General features: G+C 31.6%; 2 protein-coding genes across 2 annotated transcripts; one reads left to right on the forward strand and one right to left on the reverse strand.

Annotated features, from left to right (window-relative positions):
* Positions 6909-8791, reverse strand: LOC109332568 (uncharacterized mitochondrial protein AtMg00810-like). The gene is made up of 2 exons (XM_019567546.1): positions 8597-8791; positions 6909-7316 (listed from the first exon to the last, which is right to left on the reverse strand). Exons 1-2 carry the CDS (start codon positions 8789-8791, stop codon positions 6909-6911), a joined length of 603 nt encoding a protein of 200 aa, XP_019423091.1.
* Positions 12527-21348, forward strand: LOC109333162 (CSC1-like protein At1g32090). The gene is made up of 11 exons (XM_019568484.1): positions 12527-12978; positions 14410-14562; positions 15289-15424; positions 16208-16309; positions 16485-16604; positions 16702-16782; positions 16947-17287; positions 17385-17630; positions 18114-18438; positions 20254-20487; positions 20782-21348. Exons 1-11 carry the CDS (start codon positions 12662-12664, stop codon positions 21091-21093), a joined length of 2367 nt encoding a protein of 788 aa, XP_019424029.1. The 5' UTR covers positions 12527-12661; the 3' UTR covers positions 21094-21348.

The raw sequence follows: 21778 nt of genomic DNA on the forward strand, positions 1-21778 counted from the left end.
AATTCCCCCATTCATTAAATTTCTCGAGCATAAATTAACGTGACATCTAGTTTCATAGTCGATTTTAAAATAAAATAAATAACTAAAAAACAAGGCACAAGGCCGGCCAATACAGAATAAAGTTCTGGGTTGGGCCAGGAAATTTGAGCATAACCTTTGGGCAATTATCTGAGGAATTAAGAATGTTACAAACTTAAAATAACCATAGGTCCATGATTGATCATCTAAAAGGAAAAGGTTGTAGTCACTAACTCACTATTGCTGTTCTGAGGTATGAGCAAACATAATATTAGTTAAAAAAAGTGTTATTTACTTGTCTGTCTTACTCAAAGAACAATGAAAACCAATCAAATTTAAACATACATTTTTATAAGCAAATAAAAGTAAACATACTTTCGTGATAAGTAATTAATTATGATAATTGTTGTTACTCCAAAATAATATGAGCAAAGGAGGAAGGTGTTTGGCAATAATATATGTTATTTCTTGAAAAAATATTGTAATCCTTCTATACCATGCGTATTGATGTAAAAAGTTATACATATGAATTAAGAAATTATTAAATGATAATAACAATTTGATATATTTTGATTAAAATATCTTTATTTAATTATCATCTATTTTTCATAATCAATAAAGAATAAGAAACATGATGTGAAAAAGATAATATAATAAATAAGCTTTATAGTTAGAAAACAAATATATAATTGAGTTTAAGTCTTCTAAAATATAAAAACATTTGGAACAAAGGAAAAGATATTAAAGATATATGATAGGTTATTTTGAAAGATGATAGTTGGTTAGAAAGTGAGGAATTAGCAAGTTAGGTTTATGTTAGTTATTTGCTTTACAAGCTTTCTTTTCATTCCTTTCTCTTGTATAAATAAGTCATATTGGCTCACTTCTTATACAATCAATTCATTCAATGAGAATATTATCAATCTTTGTTTCTCATTCTTCTTTCTTTAAACTTTCTTTTATACACTTCTTGATTCATCAAGAAGCTTTCCATCAGGGAATCTTTTTCATGCCTCCTACCATTTTAACGTGGTATCAGAGCATAATTATCTTTTGATAGCTTCCGCTTATGGTTCCATGAAGGATTTCATGGAAAACTTCAACAATCAAGAACATGGTGGTGCTTTCTTTTTCATCTCAATGACCTTCATTAGTGTTATCTTGCTTCTAATATGTGACAATGTTGCATGTGACAAGACTATCTTGATTTCTTTTATTGTTTCAGTATTGTTCTTCAGCATTCAATGTTTCTTTTCAACATATGGCCCTAAATTCTTCATTATCACCTTCTTCATCGACCTTCAAATTTAGATCAAAGGAGTTTGTTTTTGGTCAAGAATTCTTTTCAAGTGCATAAGCTAGCTTCTTGATATCCCCCTCAAGCTCTTCAAGAATGGAGTATCATGACCAATTTATCCTATACAAGATTACATCCTTTTCTTATTCTTCATCATTTACCCCTCTTTCTTATTCATCATAGAAGCATCTCATTAGGATCAAGATTCTGATCCGTTCTCTCTCTTTCATCATCAATGGTTGTTCGCTTCTGTCCATGATGGTTAAGCTCAGATATAACTTCTGTCATGGATGGTTAATCATTGGATGGATAGCTTCTGTTTATAGTGGTTAAGCAAAGATATAGCTTCTGTTATGGATGGTTAAGCGTTTGATGATATAGCTTCTGTCATGGGTGGTTAAGCGTTGTTATTACTTCAAATCAAGCTTCAAATCAATTCCAAGCTGGAGAGTAAAAAAACATTCACTCACTAGCTTGAGGGGATATTAAAGATATATGATAGGTTATTTTGGAAGATGATAGTTGGTTAGAAAGTGAGGAATTATCAAGTTAGATTTATGTTAGTTACTTGCTTTACAAGCTTTCTTTTTATTCTCTTTTCTTGTATACATAAGTCATATTGACTCATTTCTTATACAATCAATTCATTCAATGAGAATATTATCAATTTTTCTTTCTCATTTTTCTTTCTTTAAGCTTCTTTAAGCTTTTTTTTATACACTTCTTGATTCATCAAGAAGCTTTCTTTTCATGGCTCTTACACATTTTAACAAAAGACAAAAACATCAAAATATATAGATGAGAGAATATAATCTAATAATATTGATGAAGAATATCCTAAGTGCATTATTGGGAAAATCAGATAACGTGTCCTATGAAACTAAATATAAAAATTTCTCAATGTATAAAAGAAAGTAACTACAAGGTGGGAGGATTTTTATTAAATATAATTGAAATGAGTATATATATTAGATAGTTGTTTCTTGTAAAATGTATTACTATTTCCAATGTTCATCTTCAAATAAACTCAGCATAGTGGCTTTAGACAGACACAAATACTCTTCCCTTATAAATTAAAAAAACACAAATGCTCTTCAACAATATTGAAAAGCTGAAGGTGATCGAACAGAAAGGTTCTAATTTCTAATTCACAACATCCAATAATATACAATACAAGTGGGGTAGATAATAATTAAAATAATAATAATACCATTAGCTATGTCGGCTATTTTGCCCATCCATGATTCCTCACTTTTGTAAACGATAACATTTAGAGCATGAGTATAATTTCTTTTATTAGAACCAATAAATTTATTAGACTTCAAATTTTGGAATCACAAGACATGATAAATATCCTAAGTCCAATTGAATGATTTTGGCTTAATCTGTTGGGTACAATAAAACCCATTAAAAAGGAATATTCACAGCATAAAGTTTTTTAAACAATCAATATATCATCTATCTCATTCATATATTTTTATTAAAAATTACTAATATAACAAAAAAAAATTAAAAATTACTAATAATTAAGATAATGATGAATGGTACATCTATAGAAAAACTATTACAACATCACTAGACATAAATATTTTCTCTTACAAAATACATGCTAGAGGGTATCTAAACTTGTTTTGTCATTTTTCCTTAATTAAAAAAAGTCGTGCATACAACAAAAATGAAGAATGAGACCCCATAATATGGTGTCACGGGTTGGATACCGTCATTTTCACACAATAACATGTAGCACCACCCACCATACCATACTCTATTCAACATTTTCTTGATATTTAAGGTATGCCAAAATTAATTAAATACATCACCATGTGTTACCCAATATATATATATATATATATATATATATTATCTTACCCTTTTCACATGGGGTGGGGATTTTAAGATTCTCCAAGACAAAGGCCGAAACAACAGAGTCCAAGACTCCAATGTTGTTGCTCGTGGAGCCATCCAAAATCCAATTAGTTCAATGAAAGGAGGGAATAGAATGAGAAGAAAAACACAGATTATAGAGGTTTGATCCTGCATAGTGCATAGTGCACTCTCACATTTACATTTTTTACATTAATTAAAGTCTTACTTTATTTCTAAAGCAACTTTTATACTTCTGCATTAATAAACTAAAACTTCACTTTCTTCATCACTTTGCCATTAAACTTTCTCCCAAAAGCTCCTTTTTATTCTTCTCAACCAACAATAATTAACACTCCTTTAGGTATTCACAATTATATTGAATCTTAACATATTATTAAAGATAAAGTTCAATTTCTATTTTCATTATTTAATCCAACATGCTTCTATGAAACAAATTTGTTTTGGAAGTAAATTTTATATAGCTTACATTATTGATTTAAATATACTTATCTATATTCTTAAGTCTCCTGTTTTGATAATAGCATTTATTATTCTCTATGGTCCCTTTTAATTATGTCTCTTTCATATTACCTTTTACATCAGCTGCATATAAATAGCGGGACAAATGTTTTTCAAATCATATATGCTAGTATGCTATTATTATAAAGGAGTCAAACTCCTCTATGTTACTAGAATATAAGGAGAAACAAAATATTTTTGTTTTATCTTTATGTTAAAACACTTAAAATTATGGCCGTTAATTATTTTTTCTGCTACATATTAAAATTTTCATTCAGTATCAAAGAGGATCCAATTAAAGTTGATGCTTCAACAATGGCGGTTGTTTTGCCAATTGTCAACACCAATCACGGTATCACTGTAGCTAAAATCCCCTTCGAGATCCAAAAGCAATAGTTTGTGATGCACTATATACTATTATTTTACACAACACATACCCCATCATATTTTAAATATTCTTGATTTTGAATGTTTTAAAAAAATATATCAATAAACTTGCAGTATAAAAATTTATATATAATTATTACATCATTAACCATTTATTTGGATTATATTTTTTGAAAAATTTATAATATTAAATATAAATGAAAGATGATATAGTGACCATATATAAAACTAATACACTATGATGCACATGTTTTTCATTAGTAAATATTTTATGGATTTAAATATATAAACTCTTATTTTTCATAGGATAAAATTTACTGTTATTATATAATTACTGATACATATTATTAATATTCGAATTGGGTTAATAAGTGCCTTGAAAACATTATTTAAAGAATAAAAAATAGCTTTGAAAAGCTAAATCAACATTTTTCCATATATAAAACTACCATTTTTCTAACAAAATTTAATTTTCTCTTCCTTACATAATATATTTAGAACACTTGTTTGTATTTTCCTATATATTATTTTTTTGAAACATGAGTTATGTATATTATTTTCTCTGTTTTATATATTTTAATATTTACATATTGTTCGAAATCTTTTAATTTTTAAAAATTAAATATATATTTATATTTCATCTAAAATTATACTGTTGTTTAGTACTTCAATTTTTATCTGTTATTTCTCTATTTTTTGATTTAGTTTCCTGTTATTTTATTTAAATTATATTAAATTTCTACACTATGTAAAAAATATAGAGTAAATGAGATATTAAATTAAGCTAGATAGTTGTGGATGAGGATATCGGCATTGGGATTGATGCTTGCTGATTTATTGAAAAGAGATCAGTTGTCCCCAAAAAATATTGATTTATTATTGCCTTAAAATATAGGGATCATCATTACATGGCATCAACCTTTCTGGCCTCGCAGAAAAGGTATATTAAAGAAAGAAATTAACTCAAAAAGACTACCCACTTTAATTCTATCATATGCTTTTCAGCTCTTTTTTTATATATATATATATATATATATATAATAACATAAATATATTTTATGTTATAACTGTGATTATGGTTTTAAACAATGATAATATGTTTATTAATTAATCATTATGATGTAATGTAATTTTGATGGATTGATCTTATATATTTGATATATTTTATTTTTTTTGTTTATTAGTAAAAGCATTTACATTTAAGTGATAAGTTAATGTTTGAAATTTAGCTAAAATTGTTAGTGCAGCGAAAACGATTGTTGCACAACGTTGACCATAGACAATTAAATAAAGACATAGAATAAATAGAGGAGAATTTGGTAACAGAGTTCGACCAATTATGTCTAGTCTTCGGGAGTGTTGAACGACTATCAAGATATTGTTAGAGAATAAGAATTACAAACTCTAACACATCCATAGGTCCACATTCTCATGAGATGTTTCTATTTGATGTTTATATCTGGTGTACATTATAACAAGAGACTTGAGTATAATATATAACATTGATTACTCTACTATATTTCAATACTAGACAATGTGAGACTAACACAGTAACATATTTTAAGCATCCCAACAAAGAGTTACATTTTATTGTAAATTCGGTGAAGTCATCTAATCCAAATCCCAACACAATTCACGAAAAAGAATGGGATGGGTGAAACAAATTTTCAACTAGGGATATATTTGGTCACGATCAAAGTCTCTAAATTTTGTGCAACCAAATGAAATGTTATTATTATAGTGTTAATTATCATTGTGACAGTGAAAGTAAGAACACCTCTATAATGCTTTCATAATGTAGGGAATAATAGTTTGATTTTGTTGGAACAAAGAAGCAGAATTGTGAATGGAATGAACAAGAATGAATGAAAACGAATTTAGAATAGTGAAGGAATTGAATACATAATTGGGTGAATGAAAGAATAAGAGTTGTAGATAGAAAACACAGTAAAAACAGTGAAGATTATGTGAGGATTATGCAGGGAAAATATGCAGAGAAGGAATTGAGTTTGAGAGGAATGATCATCAATAAATTTCTATTTTTATGTGTTAGTTATAAAGTGATAGTTAGGATTTACTATTTATAGAAATCCTTAACTAACTTAACTAAATTTTGAAGCACACTTTCAACACCCCCATGATTCGAAATTTACAAACAACATCAAACTTCTAATATCTAACTACTCAAACACTAGAATCTACTCTTACATCAAGCCTTGAATTCCTATCTTCTTTCTCAAGTCTTTAAACCTATCTATTTTCAAAAGCTTAGTCATAATGTCTACCAATTGGCTCACTCTTACAATGTGTGAGCTTAATTCTTCTTCTGCAACCTGCTGCCTTAAGTAATGGTACCTTATTTCAATATGATAGCTTCTGCCATGTGAGACTGGATTCTTGGCTAAATCAATTGTTGATTTACTATCTATCAACAATTCAATTTCTTCTCCATTTTCAATACCAAGTTCCAGCAGTAATGATAATAACCAAATTGCTTGGCAAGCTGTTGCACAAGCTGCTATGTACTCAGCTTCACAAGTTGACAATGCCACTACCCTTTGTTTATGTGAACACCAAGATATAGGAGCACCTGCAACCATGAACACATACCTCATTGTGCTCTTTTTATCTAGTATATCTCCACACCAATTAGAGTCAGAATAGGCCATGAGTTGTGAACTAATCTTCTCATTTTGATGAGGAAAACAATTCCAAAATCAAGTGTTCCCCTTAGGTATCTCAGAATTCTTTTGGCTGCAATCATGTGAGAGTGTCTTGGGTCACTCATGAACCTATTGATCACACCTATACTGAAAGATATTTATGGTCTAGAGTGGCAAATGTCCCTCAAACTTCCCACAATCTGCCTAAACAGTGTTGCATCTACAACTGCTTCTCTTTCACAATTATCCAATTTCAGATTCATCTTTGCTCGAGTTTCTAAGGCATTGCAATTCATCAAATTGAACTTGTTCAACACCTCAAGCAAATATTTCTTTTGGTGTATGAATAACCCTATCTTGGTGTGTTGAAATTCCAGACCAAGGAAGTATGAAAATCTTCCTAAATCTGTCATTTCAAACTCACCCTTTAGGCTTTCCTTTAACTCTTCAATTCCTTTTGAGCTACTACTTGTAATAAGAAGATCATCTACATATAGGCAGATGAACAAGGCACCATGGTTTTGGTCTATAGGCTTGATGTACAAACCATACTCAATTGTGCATTTCTGAAAACCAGAGTCATGTAGAAATTTATCAATTGTGCATCTATCTGTTCTTCTTCTCTCATCAATTCATCATCCTCCCAACCCAGATGCAGACTAGCCATAAGATTAGTGTTGTCTTGAGACCATTTCCATGATTCAGATTCATCAAAGTGTACATCTTTACTGAATACAACTTGATGATTTGTAGGATTGTACAATTTATATGAGCCAGTGGGATTGTATCCAATGAAGATCATTGGTTCACTCTCGTTGTCTAGCTTCTTTCTTCTTTGATATGGGATATACTATAGCAGAGTGAGCCAAATATCCTTAGATGTTTCACAGAAGGTTTTACTCCTGACCAAGTTTCTTCTAGCACTACTGAATTCAACTTCTTATTCTATTCAGAACAAATGCAGCAATAGTGACTGCTTCTCCCCAAAAGTTGTGTGGAAGATTCTTGGTCTTCAACATAATCCTAACCATGTTGAGGATTGTTCTATTCATTCTTTCTGCAATTTCATTGTGTTGAGGTGTGTATGGAGCAATTATCTTATGTACAATTCCTTTATCCTTGCTGAATTCAACAAACTACCTTGATGTGTACTCCCCACCACCATCTGTTCTAAGGATCTTTATGCTTCTCCCAGATTGCTTTTCTACCAATCTCTTGAAGTCCTTAAAGATTGAGAAGACTTCACTCTTGAGTTTGATTAGATAGATCCACAACTTTCTACACAAGTCATCTATGAATGATACAAAGTACTTGTTGCTTCCTAGTGAATGAACATCAAATGACCCATAAATATTAGGGTAGACTATGTGCAGCAAGTCATTTGCTCTTGAGGCAGTTATGTGTTGAAAGAATTTATTGGCTGCTTGCTAATAAGGCAATTGTCACACACCCTCCTTGGAATATCTATTGAAGGTAGTCCGAGAACCATGTCTCTAGTTCTCAACATACTCAGATCTCTGAAGTTCAAATGCTCAAATCTTAGATGTCAAAGCCAAGACTCCTTAGATAGTGTCATAGTAGATATGCACTGAGATTCCACTATTGCCAAGCCGATTTGGAATGTTCTGTTTGTAGTTGTAGCTGCCTTCATGACTATCTTCTTCTTCTTATCATAGATTTCCAAGGATCCATTGAGTAATCTCATGGAAAATCCTTTTCTCTAGTAGTTGCACACACTGATCAAGTTGCTTCTCGTTTTTGGCACATATAACACATCAGTGATCATGGCATGCTTGCCATCTTTTCTCTTGATCAAAACATCCCTAGTTCATTCAGCTTGAATGACCCTATTGTCAGCAAATCTAACACTGCTCTTTCTCTTTTCATCAAAATTATCCAACCAATCTCCGTGTCCAGTCATATGGCTTAAACAACCAGAATCTATATACCATATATCATTGTTCTTGTTAACTTGGCTTGTAATCATCATTAGCAAGAGAGGTCGATCGTCATTTTCTATCTCAACTTCTCCCTTTGCCATGTGTGCTTCATTGTATTGTCTGTTTCTATTATCACCTTGTCTAGGAGAGGCTTTGTATTCATTTAAGAAGTGGCCAATTTTGCCACAATTGAAGCACTTTATCTTCTTCATATCCACTGATTTTCTACATCCTCTCAATTGATTGAAACCCTCTCTCTTGATTGAGCCTTCTGATCTATTAGTGATTTAGTGTCCATTCTTTCTTGATCTCTTTGTTGAGGATTCTTGAAATTTCCACCTATGAAATCTCTTCCTCTACCTCTTCCCTGAAATCTATTTCTTCCACCAAAGCTCCTTCTACTTGTGTGAGCTTGTAAGGCCTACTCAACAGGTCTTTCTATGGATCTTTCCATGAACCTTTGCTCATGTGCCTCAAGAGAACCTTGAAGATCTTCCACCTTCATTTCTTCTAATCTTTTGGACTCCTCAATTGCCACTACAATATGGTCAAAATTTGGAATTAAAGTGTGGAGGATTTTCTCAACAATGGACTGATAAAAAATCTTCTCTCCACAAGCTTTCATTGAATTTGTATGAGTGACAATTCTGTTAAAAAATTGAGCCATCTTCTCATTTCCATCCATATGCATCAATTCATATTGTTTTCTTAAAGTTTGTAATCTTACCTTCATCAATTGTTCTGCTCCTTGATTGTTAGCTTCAAGAATCTTCCATGCCTTCTTCGAATTTGCAGCACCAGAAATCTTCTCAAAGTGCGCTTCATTCACACATTGATGTAGGAAGAACATTGTCTTGTAATCCTTCTTCTTGTTCTATTTATGCACCTTTAGCAAGAGTTAGAAAACCTTGTTCAATAATTTCATCTACATTTTGATATCCCATTAGTGCCTTCATTTGCACTCTCCATCGGTTCCAATTCTTGCCATCAAAAACTAGAAGATTTGCTGGGAAATTGCCACTGATTTGTCCCATGATTTTCGAAGATCTTTGAACCTTGCTCTGATACCAATTTTGTTGGAACAAAAAAGGTGAATTGTGAATGGAATGAACAAGAATGAATGAAAACACATTTAGAATAGTGAAGGAATTGAATAGAGAATTGGGTGAATGAAATAAGAGTTGCAGATAGAAAACTGAGTGAAAATAGTGAAGATTATGTGTGGATTATACAGAGAAAATTATGCAGCTAGAGAATTAAGTTTGAGAGGAATGAACATCAATGAATATCTATTGTTATGTGTTAGTTATAAAGTGATAGTTAAGATTTACTATTTATAGAAACCTTTAACTAACTTAACTAAAATTTGAATTACACTTTCAACATATTTCACTCTAACTATTGGCTTGGTAGGGATTTGGATATTCCAAAAGCTAGACATTATTCAACTTGTGTTATTCATCTAAAGTGTCATGGTTACATAGTTTTCATGTTTACATTTCTAGCCATTCAACTTCATAAAATAACATTAAAATATTTATTTCTATTTTTTTTAATTAATTAAATTTTTTTAATTATTTTAGGATATAAAATAAAACATGAATAGAAACATATAATCCTCTTATATGAACTTAACCTTGGAATGCAAAAGAGCCATATTTCTAAATATCAACATTTCTTACTCTCTTTTTTAAATATCACTCAACCTCTTATCCAAGTTAAAGCACTAAGTATGTTATTCACATTTTATTTACAAATGGGCAATTTAAAGGGTATTTCTCTTTGTAACATATCCTTCTGTATTTGGTAGATTGAAATCAGATCGATTAAATAGAGAATGAATTATCAGATTTAGCGAGTTTCAAATGAAATTAACCCAATAGCAAATATTATTTTATGACGAATGTTAAAAAGTAAACCTATCATAGAGTAAAAAAATCAAATCATATTTAATTTATACTACAAAAATATATAATAAAATCATCCTAATTTTTAGTTATTATGAAGAGGCATATTCTCTCACATCTATATGAGTTGACACTTGACACATTCAAGGTATAATTGTCTGAATATAAAATCGTATATGACAAATATATATAAATGTAAAATATTACACGTAGAAAAATATTTAAGGCAAGAAAAGGAGTTGTTTGATTTAATTTGCTAAAAAAAACAGGTAGAATAAATATTTTTTAAATATCAACATTGTGAAATTTCACAACTACAAAATTATAAGATAAGGAATGCTGTATAACAACAAAGTCTACGAAAAAATTGTGAAATACTAGTTTTGTTATATTCTTACTACTTTTATTACCACTTTTTAGTTAATCAATAATATCATCTCAAATATCAACATTGAACTAATTTCAGTTAGCGTTAATAATTAGACAAGATCTATTGATTTGTTTTAAAATTCTCTACCCGAAATTGAATATCGGGAAACAAATAAAATAAATAATAGATTAGATACAAAATAATTCAATCTTTGAAATAGTACAAAACATTTAATTACAATCTCACAATTTAAGGTAGGCTTGTTCAACAAAGTCCAATCTATGAAAATATTGTGAAAATAGGAGCTTTGCTATGTTGAATACCTTGAAAATAAATAAATAATAACATTTAACATTTAGTAATATCTTCATTATCCAAGTGTAAAAGAATTAGTATGAAAAGATTGTAAGAAGATTTAGAATGAATGAAATAAACAGCGGCCCAAGTAAATATTAAACAAACAAGGGTGACCCAGCAAGTGGTGTTGGTTCAACTGGGGCACACATTTTATTCTCCTTAAGTAAAGTTTTAGGTTCAAATCTTGTAGATGAAAAAAAATATTTGCTTAAAGAGTCAGCCCTATATATATGTAGATGTTTCTAACTCAGACATGATTGCTTGCAGTGTGAAGATACTTGTAAGAAACAAAAAAAACAAGCTTAACCCTAAAAGGCTTCGCTAGATCAAAAATGAAACGAATTAGTTAATTACTACAAACAAAAACAGAAAGAATACCAGAAAACGAGTGCCGCCTTTCTCTTTCTAATTCCCAAAATGCTCCCTTAACGCCACATGCAACACAGCTACTTCTTATGCCATCTCACATATCACAATCAAACAAACAAAAATAATGTTCTTTTTATATATGTGTCAATTACTCACGAACACGAATCTAGATAGTTATTGGTTAGAGGATTGTCTTGAGTTTCATTTTTTTAAATTCATAATAAGATAATTATTATTTGATAAAAACGTACAAATAGATTGAAGCTTAATTAAAAGCTAAGGTTTCCTCGTTTAATTTAAAGAAGGAGCAGGGATCAGTTTATGAACAGATTAATAAATATATATTTATAAATAAATATATAATATTAATAGAAAAATAATATATATTTATAAAATATTTAATTTAAAATAAATAAAATATTTATTAAAAAATAATTAAAAATAAATTAATAAATATAATGCTACTCTCACAAGTATTATAAGAAGGATTTGACATATATATAGATGGTATAACTTTTTTTACACTATCGTTGGTCACTATTTATATACTAATTATTATTAACTTTTAAATAAAAATAATACAAATTAATAATAAATAATATATTACAAGTATAAATAGACTATACATATTAAAATCTTATAACAATTGTTGTAAGTTATGATTGCTTAATAGTTGCTGTTACTACAAGTGAGTAATTTTATCATCCCTAACATGAGTGCAATCCAACTAATTCACACAAATTTGACATGAATGGTGTAGTTCCTAAATAAGCATACTCACACTTATTAAAAATCCATTAAAACTAATCTCACTAAATTCTGAAGTCTAAACAACAGTAGAAAAAACCCACTTTCCCTGCAATAAACAATTAATTTGGAGTTCCTCAAAAGTTCTTATATTCTTTGACTTCACTCATCCATCATCTTCTATTCTATCCATTCTTCATTTTCTTCTTCTCTCTCTTGCAATGGCAACCTTGGCTGATATTGGTGTCTCAGCTACCATCAACATACTCACAGCTTTTGCTTTTTTGCTTGCTTTTGCTATTCTCAGAATCCAACCAATCAATGACAGAATTTACTTTCCAAAGTGGTATATTAGTGGAGGAAGAACTAGCTCAAGGAGCAATACTGGCAATTTTGTGGGAAAATTTGTGAACCTTAATTTCAGAACTTACCTCACATTCCTGAATTGGATGCCTCAAGCTCTTAGAATGAGTGAGACTGAGATTATTAACCATGCTGGTCTTGACTCTGCTGCTTTTCTTAGAATCTATACCCTTGGGTACTCTCTTTTTAGCTCCTTTCTTTTTCAATTCGCTTAAAGTTTCAATCTTTATTCATTTTTCTCTCTCTGTATGGCTCACTTGTTGTTTCTTATGCTATTTTCAACAAAACGAATAATGGGTCTGATTTGTTTTTTCCATTTTTTTTGTTGCTCTGTTTTAGTTTTTTATCATAGACTCAATTCAACTTTTACACTCATAATGGGTTTAAAGTTGCAGTTTTTATTCAAACTTCTATATGTAGCCTCAATTGTTGTTCATCCTTCTATTTTTCAACAACACAACTCATAATGGGTCTGGAAATTTTCCAATTTTTTCTTTTCATTTTATTTGTTCAATATACTTAAATAGATAAGGAAGAAAAAATTATCTTCTTCTTCTGTTTCTGTGAATTGTGATCTTGTTTGTTGTGCAATTGATTGATGTAATGGATTGTTACGCAGCTACCATATTCTGAAAATTGTTCGGTAATAATTTCTAGTATAGTAGAATTGATTCTCAAACTACTATGCATTCCGGGTTTCATGTTTTAAGTTATCAGAGAGATTTGAGTCATGCCGTGTGGTTTTGTACTTTTGCCAACTTTCTTTAAGCACTTCCGTGTTAGTTTCACTTTGGGGTGTCATCCACGTTGTTACTTTTTCATCAAGCTTCCTTTTCCATTAAAGGCCCTTTTGATCATGATTCTATAAAATTGATTCCCCAATTCTGTTTTTTTTTTTTTTTTGCAGAAACATTTTGTTAGAAGCTGGGAAATTCAGCTTCTAATTTCAGCTTTTATATTATCAGATAAATGTCTTTAGTAGAGCCTAATCAAACAAGCATACAAATGTCAAAAGTAGTTTTTTAATTAAAAATGTCCTTTTTTAAAAGCCTAAACAGACAAGCCCTGATTCTAAGGTGCTTGTCCACTTCTTGATCTAGAACATTCAATGTATGCCATCCCATCTTATATAGTATAATAACATTAAAAATGTTGTTAAAGCCAGTGATGCTGATGTGACACATATACTAGTGATATTCCATAAAACTAACTGATTTATATGGAGCAGCATTCAGGCATTGCCTTTTCCCACTCTAAGTTGACCATATTTGCACCATCTACCAATCTATCATTGTTTCAAGTTTTTTATTTTTAGAAAATTATCCTTAATTAATGAAGAGTGTGAGTAGGCAATTGACAATGTTATTATTTTCAGCATCAAATTGTGTCAATAGCCTCACCATTGAATGGTGTCAAGAGCATCTAAGAATTTCTCATGTCAGTTCTCTGTGTGAACCTTTTCTGTGGCATTTTAACTCTGTCTACTATATTTCATTTGATCCTTAAATGTTAATACCATTGTATGAAGTTGCTCATGACATGATTGTACCGGGCTTCTATTTTGCTATGTTAGGAGCTGACTAATTTTTTATCTATTATCACACAGCTTAAAGATTTTTGTTCCAGTGACAGTCGTGGCACTCCTCGTTCTTATTCCGGTCAATGTATCGAGTGGGACACTATTTAACCTAAAAAAAGAATTGGTGGTGAGTGATATTGATAAGCTATCAATATCAAATGTTCCACCTAAATCTATAAGGTACGATTTAAGATCCACGATGGTGCTTCATTCTCTTGGCATGAACTTCTCTTGTCACTTATGAATTAGAAGGTTGTTAGGAACATATAGCTGAAGCATATCTTATATTTGTCTCAGGATAAATGGGATGACAATAAATTAAAGGGCTGAGACTTAATGATTTTTGAAAAAAGAATTTCAACTGTTCTATTAGAACATGTTGTGTAGAGGATTGCCAATTTTTATGCTGTCCAATTATACATCTAAGGAAGGTTTTACTTCAATCTCCAAAAAGAAAACATGGGAGATAACCACTGTTTCCTACAACTTATCTTATCTGTCAAGTAACTTTTAATACTGAAAACCAATGATCACAGTTTCAAATCTGACTTCAGACAAATGTAACTTGATAATGTTAATTTTATTTCTTTAATGAGTTCCCATTTAATCATTCACTGTTGTAACAAAATTATGCATAACTATTTGGAATATCTAGCAAGTAATTGTCATGGGCTCGTGGCATTTGAGCAAATGTTTTAAGAAAAAAAGCTCAAACCATTCTTGGATCTAGTATATATAACTACAACTTTTCTCTTCATCTCTCTCCCTTTCTCATTTTGGACATTTAATCCAAACCTTTCATGTTTAGTTTCAACGTCTATTATGACGTGCAATAAATTTTCATGATACCATGTTTTTTGTCACTATTTATATTAGTTGTCTAACACCTTTAATTGTAAATTTTAGGTTTTTTGTTCATATAGCACTGGAGTACCTGGTCACCATATGGGTTTGTTTCCTGCTCTACAAAGAATACAATAATGTATCAACTATGAGATTGCAATTCTTTGTCTCACAACGCAGGCGTGTGGAGCAATTCACGGTGAGCTGGATATAATTAAGATTGTTACTTTTTCTTGAGCTTCTTATCATTTTCTCAATTACAATGTGAAGTATATTTTAGTGTGCATCTGTGTGTTACAGTAAGGCTTGCATTGTTCTTGGGACCAGTATATTTTTCATGCGTTAGAAATCATTTAAGTTCTTAGACATCATTTACGTCACTCTGTAATAAAGTTACTTTCATCCCCAACTTGGCACATAATAGTAAAATCTCGGAGCAGAAATAACCTTAGCTTAGAACTTCCAGTTCAGAACTGGCTTTATGTGCATGCGACTTATTGTATATCCCACTGCCTTTGTATGTTTGTAATTTTTTATTTTTACTGGTTCAATGTATTATCGCACAGTTTCCTACCCATGATGGTTTCTGATGATTCTTGTATAATTAAACAGTGCATCATGGTTTTTAGCGAGAAAAGTATTTGGAAAAGCATAAATGAATCTGCACTTCCCTAGTTCCATACCTGAATACTGATAATATTGTTTGGCTATGGTTTTTTACTTCTTCACAAGGAAACAGTTTTCAGTTTCATACTTTCTAGCTTTGAACCCTCTTTCTTGTTCTTGAATGGATTGTTCTTTGAACTCCATTGAAGGTATAACGCATGGTAGTGAGAATGATGCTTAAATGTTTGTTTTACACCTATATTAAACTCTTGCATCAAAGATGTAATGGTTTTATATTACTTTTAATGCTGATTTCCCCCTCTAATATGCTTTGAGTCATATTTTTGAATCTTCAGGCTTTACTTTCTTGTTGCAGGTTGTTGTCAGGAATGTCCATCATACTCATGGGCACTCAGTTTCCGATTCTGTGGATAACTTCTTTCAAACTAACCATCCCAATCACTATATTGGACACCAGGTAATAAGTTTTATTATATTCTTGATTCAGGAAATTTATTAAAGATACATTAATCAAGGAATAGTTTGAATCGAAGTCTAATATTTCTACTGGTACTAATGTTAATGTATTTTAATTCAGCATACTCTTTATTTGCATTATATCATAGTTATATTGTTGAGCATTCATTTTTCAGGCTGTCTACAATGCAAACAAATTTGCTAGATTAGTGAGAAAAAGAAATGGACTTCAAAATTGGCTGGACTATTATCAGCTTAAGTCTGAACGGCATCCCGACAAGAAGCCAACTGTCAAGGTACGCAATTGCTATGAACTCAAGCAGTTTCTTAAGTGCCTTAAAAATAATCTGTTGGGACCCTTGATTGGATATTGTTTTCTCTTCTCATTTTCAGTTAGGATTTTGGGGTCTTTGGGGCCGGAAAGTTGACGCTGTTGAGTATTATAGACGCATTATTACGGAACTTGATAAGATGGTAAGTCATGTCTGTTTCTCTTTTCTGAAATATGTTAACTTTTCATATTTAATTCCTCTTTTGTTCTTAAAACTTGTAAGGTAACATGTCCGTATTCTACGAGTTGCATTTCTCTTATTTCTGTTGAGGTGCTTTGACATAGCTATACTTCACATCACATGCAGATGATATTGGAGCGGCAGAAAATCATAAAAGATCCCAAATGTATTTTGCCCGTCGCTTTTCTTTCATTCAATTCACGTTGGGGAGCATCAGTTTGTGCTCAAACCCAACAAAGCAAAAATCCAACGCTGTGGTTGACTGATTGGGCTCCAGAGCCGCGTGATGTTTATTGGCAGAACCTGGCCATACCTTTTGTTTCTTTGAGCATTCGAAAACTGATAATATCATCATTAGTGTTTGCTTTAGTATTCTTCTACATGATTCCCATTGCTTTGGTGCAATCCCTTGCAAATTTGGAGGGTCTTGAAAAAGTTGTTCCTTTCCTTAGACCAGTAATAGAATTGTAAGTGATAACCCACTTCTTACTTTTAGACTCTAGATCGTGATCAGTGGCCTACAATTATCTTATACTAAACCTCAGATTTTTTTGGCTTTTGCAGGCAATTCATCAAGTCCTTTCTTCAAGGTTTTCTTCCTGGTTTGGCTCTCAAATTATTTTTGTATGTTCTTCCTTCAATTCTGATGATCATGTCAAAAATCGAGGGACATATTGCATTGTCAACGCTGGACCGGAAGACATCAGCAAAATATTATTATTTTATGCTGGTGAATGTTTTCTTGGGAAGCATAGTGACTGGAACTGCATTTGAGCAGCTGCATGCTTTCCTTCACCAATCACCTACAGAGTATACCTTCTATACAATTTTTACTAGACTATATCTGATTCTCCATGTTCATAAAAATGTTTGTACTAGATTTGGTAACTTTCCAATATGCAATTAGGCATGGTTGAACTTTTTTAAGATGCTTCCTGTAGAGATTTTAAATCCAGAAAACATATATTTTGTTTAATTGAAGTCTAAGACCCATGCAGAAAACATATTTTGTTTCAATTTTCACTTTGATATGTACTTTGAACTTTGTGCTAGTGTATTAAAAAGACTAATTTTATAGTCACTTTGTGCAGTAAAACTTTTGTACAACTACTGGAGCATTTTGTTTATATTTATGACATTAAATACCATAATCTGTTGTAACATAACCATCGATTTTTACACCATATTTGGTAATTGTTTCATTGCCTTAGGGGTTTACTTATCTCTTTAATAATTAACTCATACTTATTATCTCAATGTGACTAATCTTCATGAATTTAATTTTTATTATAGGATTCCTAGAACAATTGGAGTTTCCATTCCGATGAAGGCTACATTTTTTATGACATACATAATGGTTGATGGATGGGCTGGAATTGCTAGTGAGATCCTGAGATTAAAGGAAATGATTATATATCATCTCAAGAACATGTTCATAGTTAAAACTGAGAGAGATAGAGAAAAGGCCATGGACCCGGGGAGTGTAGACTATAAGGAAACTATTCCAAGTCTTCAACTATACTTCCTTCTTGGAATTGTGTATGCTGTGGTGTCTCCTGTTTTGCTTCCTTTCATACTGATCTTCTTTGCCTTCGCATATTTGGTTTACCGTCATCAGGTCAGTGTCTCTTCTAGTATGATAATTTGTATGAAGGTTCATGAGCTTATAACATCTTTACCTACAAATGCAATGATAGAGGATGGTGTCATTTACTATATCACTTAAATATATATGTGTGAGTTGCATTTCTCTTATTTCTGTTGAGGTGCTTTGACATAGCTATACTTCACATCACATGCAGATGATATTGGAGCGGCAGAAAATCATAAAAGATCCCAAATGTATTTTGCCCGTCGCTTTTCTTTCATTCAATTCACGTTGGGGAGCATCAGTTTGTGCTCAAACCCAACAAAGCAAAAATCCAACGCTGTGGTTGACTGATTGGGCTCCAGAGCCGCGTGATGTTTATTGGCAGAACCTGGCCATACCTTTTGTTTCTTTGAGCATTCGAAAACTGATAATATCATCATTAGTGTTTGCTTTAGTATTCTTCTACATGATTCCCATTGCTTTGGTGCAATCCCTTGCAAATTTGGAGGGTCTTGAAAAAGTTGTTCCTTTCCTTAGACCAGTAATAGAATTGTAAGTGATAACCCACTTCTTACTTTTAGACTCTAGATCGTGATCAGTGGCCTACAATTATCTTATACTAAACCTCAGATTTTTTTGGCTTTTGCAGGCAATTCATCAAGTCCTTTCTTCAAGGTTTTCTTCCTGGTTTGGCTCTCAAATTATTTTTGTATGTTCTTCCTTCAATTCTGATGATCATGTCAAAAATCGAGGGACATATTGCATTGTCAACGCTGGACCGGAAGACATCAGCAAAATATTATTATTTTATGCTGGTGAATGTTTTCTTGGGAAGCATAGTGACTGGAACTGCATTTGAGCAGCTGCATGCTTTCCTTCACCAATCACCTACAGAGTATACCTTCTATACAATTTTTACTAGACTATATCTGATTCTCCATGTTCATAAAAATGTTTGTACTAGATTTGGTAACTTTCCAATATGCAATTAGGCATGGTTGAACTTTTTTAAGATGCTTCCTGTAGAGATTTTAAATCCAGAAAACATATATTTTGTTTAATTGAAGTCTAAGACCCATGCAGAAAACATATTTTGTTTCAATTTTCACTTTGATATGTACTTTGAACTTTGTGCTAGTGTATTAAAAAGACTAATTTTATAGTCACTTTGTGCAGTAAAACTTTTGTACAACTACTGGAGCATTTTGTTTATATTTATGACATTAAATACCATAATCTGTTGTAACATAACCATCGATTTTTACACCATATTTGGTAATTGTTTCATTGCCTTAGGGGTTTACTTATCTCTTTAATAATTAACTCATACTTATTATCTCAATGTGACTAATCTTCATGAATTTAATTTTTATTATAGGATTCCTAGAACAATTGGAGTTTCCATTCCGATGAAGGCTACATTTTTTATGACATACATAATGGTTGATGGATGGGCTGGAATTGCTAGTGAGATCCTGAGATTAAAGGAAATGATTATATATCATCTCAAGAACATGTTCATAGTTAAAACTGAGAGAGATAGAGAAAAGGCCATGGACCCGGGGAGTGTAGACTATAAGGAAACTATTCCAAGTCTTCAACTATACTTCCTTCTTGGAATTGTGTATGCTGTGGTGTCTCCTGTTTTGCTTCCTTTCATACTGATCTTCTTTGCCTTCGCATATTTGGTTTACCGTCATCAGGTCAGTGTCTCTTCTAGTATGATAATTTGTATGAAGGTTCATGAGCTTATAACATCTTTACCTACAAATGCAATGATAGAGGATGGTGTCATTTACTATATCACTTAAATATATATGTGTATGATGTTTATTTATGCAGATAATCAATGTCTACAATCAACAGTATGAAAGTGCTGCTGCATTCTGGCCACATGTTCATGGCCGCATTATAGCGAGCTTGATAATATCCCAGCTTCTTTTGTTGGGCCTACTTAGCACTAAAGAGGCGGCTAAATCTACACCTTTGCTTGTCATCTTACCAATACTGACATACGCATTTCACAAATACTGTCAGAGTCGTTTCGAGCCAGCATTTAGGCAGTACCCGCTTGAGGTATGACAATCACTCAACAATAGGTCAATATTACTAACAGTAATGTCATAGGAATGTGCAACCATTATTTTTCAACTCTCACAGGGATATCCAACTATCATTTTTTTCCCATTAGAAATTGTCAACTGGGAAAGGTTACCAACCTTTGAAGTTTGCACTATAGAATTCTTTGGAGGTGGCTAGGCTACATACTATGTGATAGCAAAAATGTTGTTATTTTTGTAGCCGACTCCACCTACTGACACTAAGACTTGGTTGTCGTCTGAAACTGATGTCTTCTGTTAATGGATTCAGGAAGCAATGGCAAAGGATTTGTTGGAGAAAACCACAGAACCTGAGTTGAACATAAAGGCATATCTAGCAGATGCTTACTTGCATCCAATCTTTCAGTCATTTGAGATAGAGGAGCATGAGTTAATTGAAGTGAGAGTAGATAAACAACAAACTCAAGTAACTAGTCCTTCATCAAATGACACTACTTCTCCATCCTCATCCCATTATCATCATCATCTACCTTCTCCACCACCCTCTCCACCCCATGATGACTACCCAGGTTTTTTCCACCATGTTCCTCATTATGGCTATCAGTATCAACTTGAACCTTAGAACTAGTGCATAACAATTACCTAGTTGCTTTAACACCCTTTACATAAAATTTAAGTGAAATATAAACTTAGATGTGCTTTGACATTTTAACCATTGCAAAATGTAAATTATTATTCTCTTAAATGTAAGTGTGATGGTTTCCTTTAAATATCAGGTGGCAAAAGTAGGCAGAATTTAATTATAGCTGCTAGAAAGATATCATGTTTTTTTATTTTGTTTGTTTTCTTATATATTAGCCATATTAATTTCTTCTAATTAATTGGGTTACCCTTGTTGAGGGATCCTTACCTCAAGGTCGAGGGTTCAATTCCTGATAGCGACATTTGTACATTTGTTGAGAATGACAACCACAAACCCAAAAAAGACTAGTTCCTTATCCTAGAAGGTGAGAATATATCCTTGGTAGTACCAAAAAATTGGGTTACCCTTGAGTGTTGCTATTGTGCAAGTAATTCAATGCACAGGAAAGGAAATCATTCAACTAATAATTTGTGGTTAAATTTGGACATGAGATATTATGATTCAATGCCTATAATTATTTTTAACTTGAAACTCCTCCTCCCATAATTTAATGTTACTAGTAAAGAGGCAAATTAGTTCCTAAAATATTAACGTGCTTATTAAATAGAGTGTGATATTTTACATCCATAAAATGCCAAAATAACAAGAATGAAGGAAATAAAAT

Source organism: Lupinus angustifolius, chromosome LG18, assembly GCF_001865875.1.
Source record: "Lupinus angustifolius cultivar Tanjil chromosome LG18, LupAngTanjil_v1.0, whole genome shotgun sequence".
NCBI classification, from domain to species: domain Eukaryota; kingdom Viridiplantae; phylum Streptophyta; class Magnoliopsida; order Fabales; family Fabaceae; genus Lupinus; species Lupinus angustifolius.

Bases quoted from the DNA above. Each gene is read 5' to 3' on its own strand.
- LOC109333162 (XM_019568484.1), top strand. From the start codon at position 12,662: ATGGCAACCTTGGCTGATATTGGTGTCTCAGCTACCATCAACATACTC. The intron at 12,979-14,409 runs GTACTCTCTTTT...ATTATCACACAG, and splicing joins CTTAGAATCTATACCCTTGG to CTTAAAGATTTTTGTTCCAG. The intron at 16,783-16,946 runs GTAAGTCATGTC...CATCACATGCAG, and splicing joins TTACGGAACTTGATAAGATG to ATGATATTGGAGCGGCAGAA.
- LOC109332568 (XM_019567546.1), bottom strand. From the start codon at position 8,791: ATGGCAAAGGGAGAAGTTGAGATAGAAAATGACGATCGACCTCTCTTG. The intron at 7,317-8,596 runs GTCATTCAAGCT...TCTGGTTTTCAG, and splicing joins TTAGATTTGCTGACAATAGG to AAATGCACAATTGAGTATGG.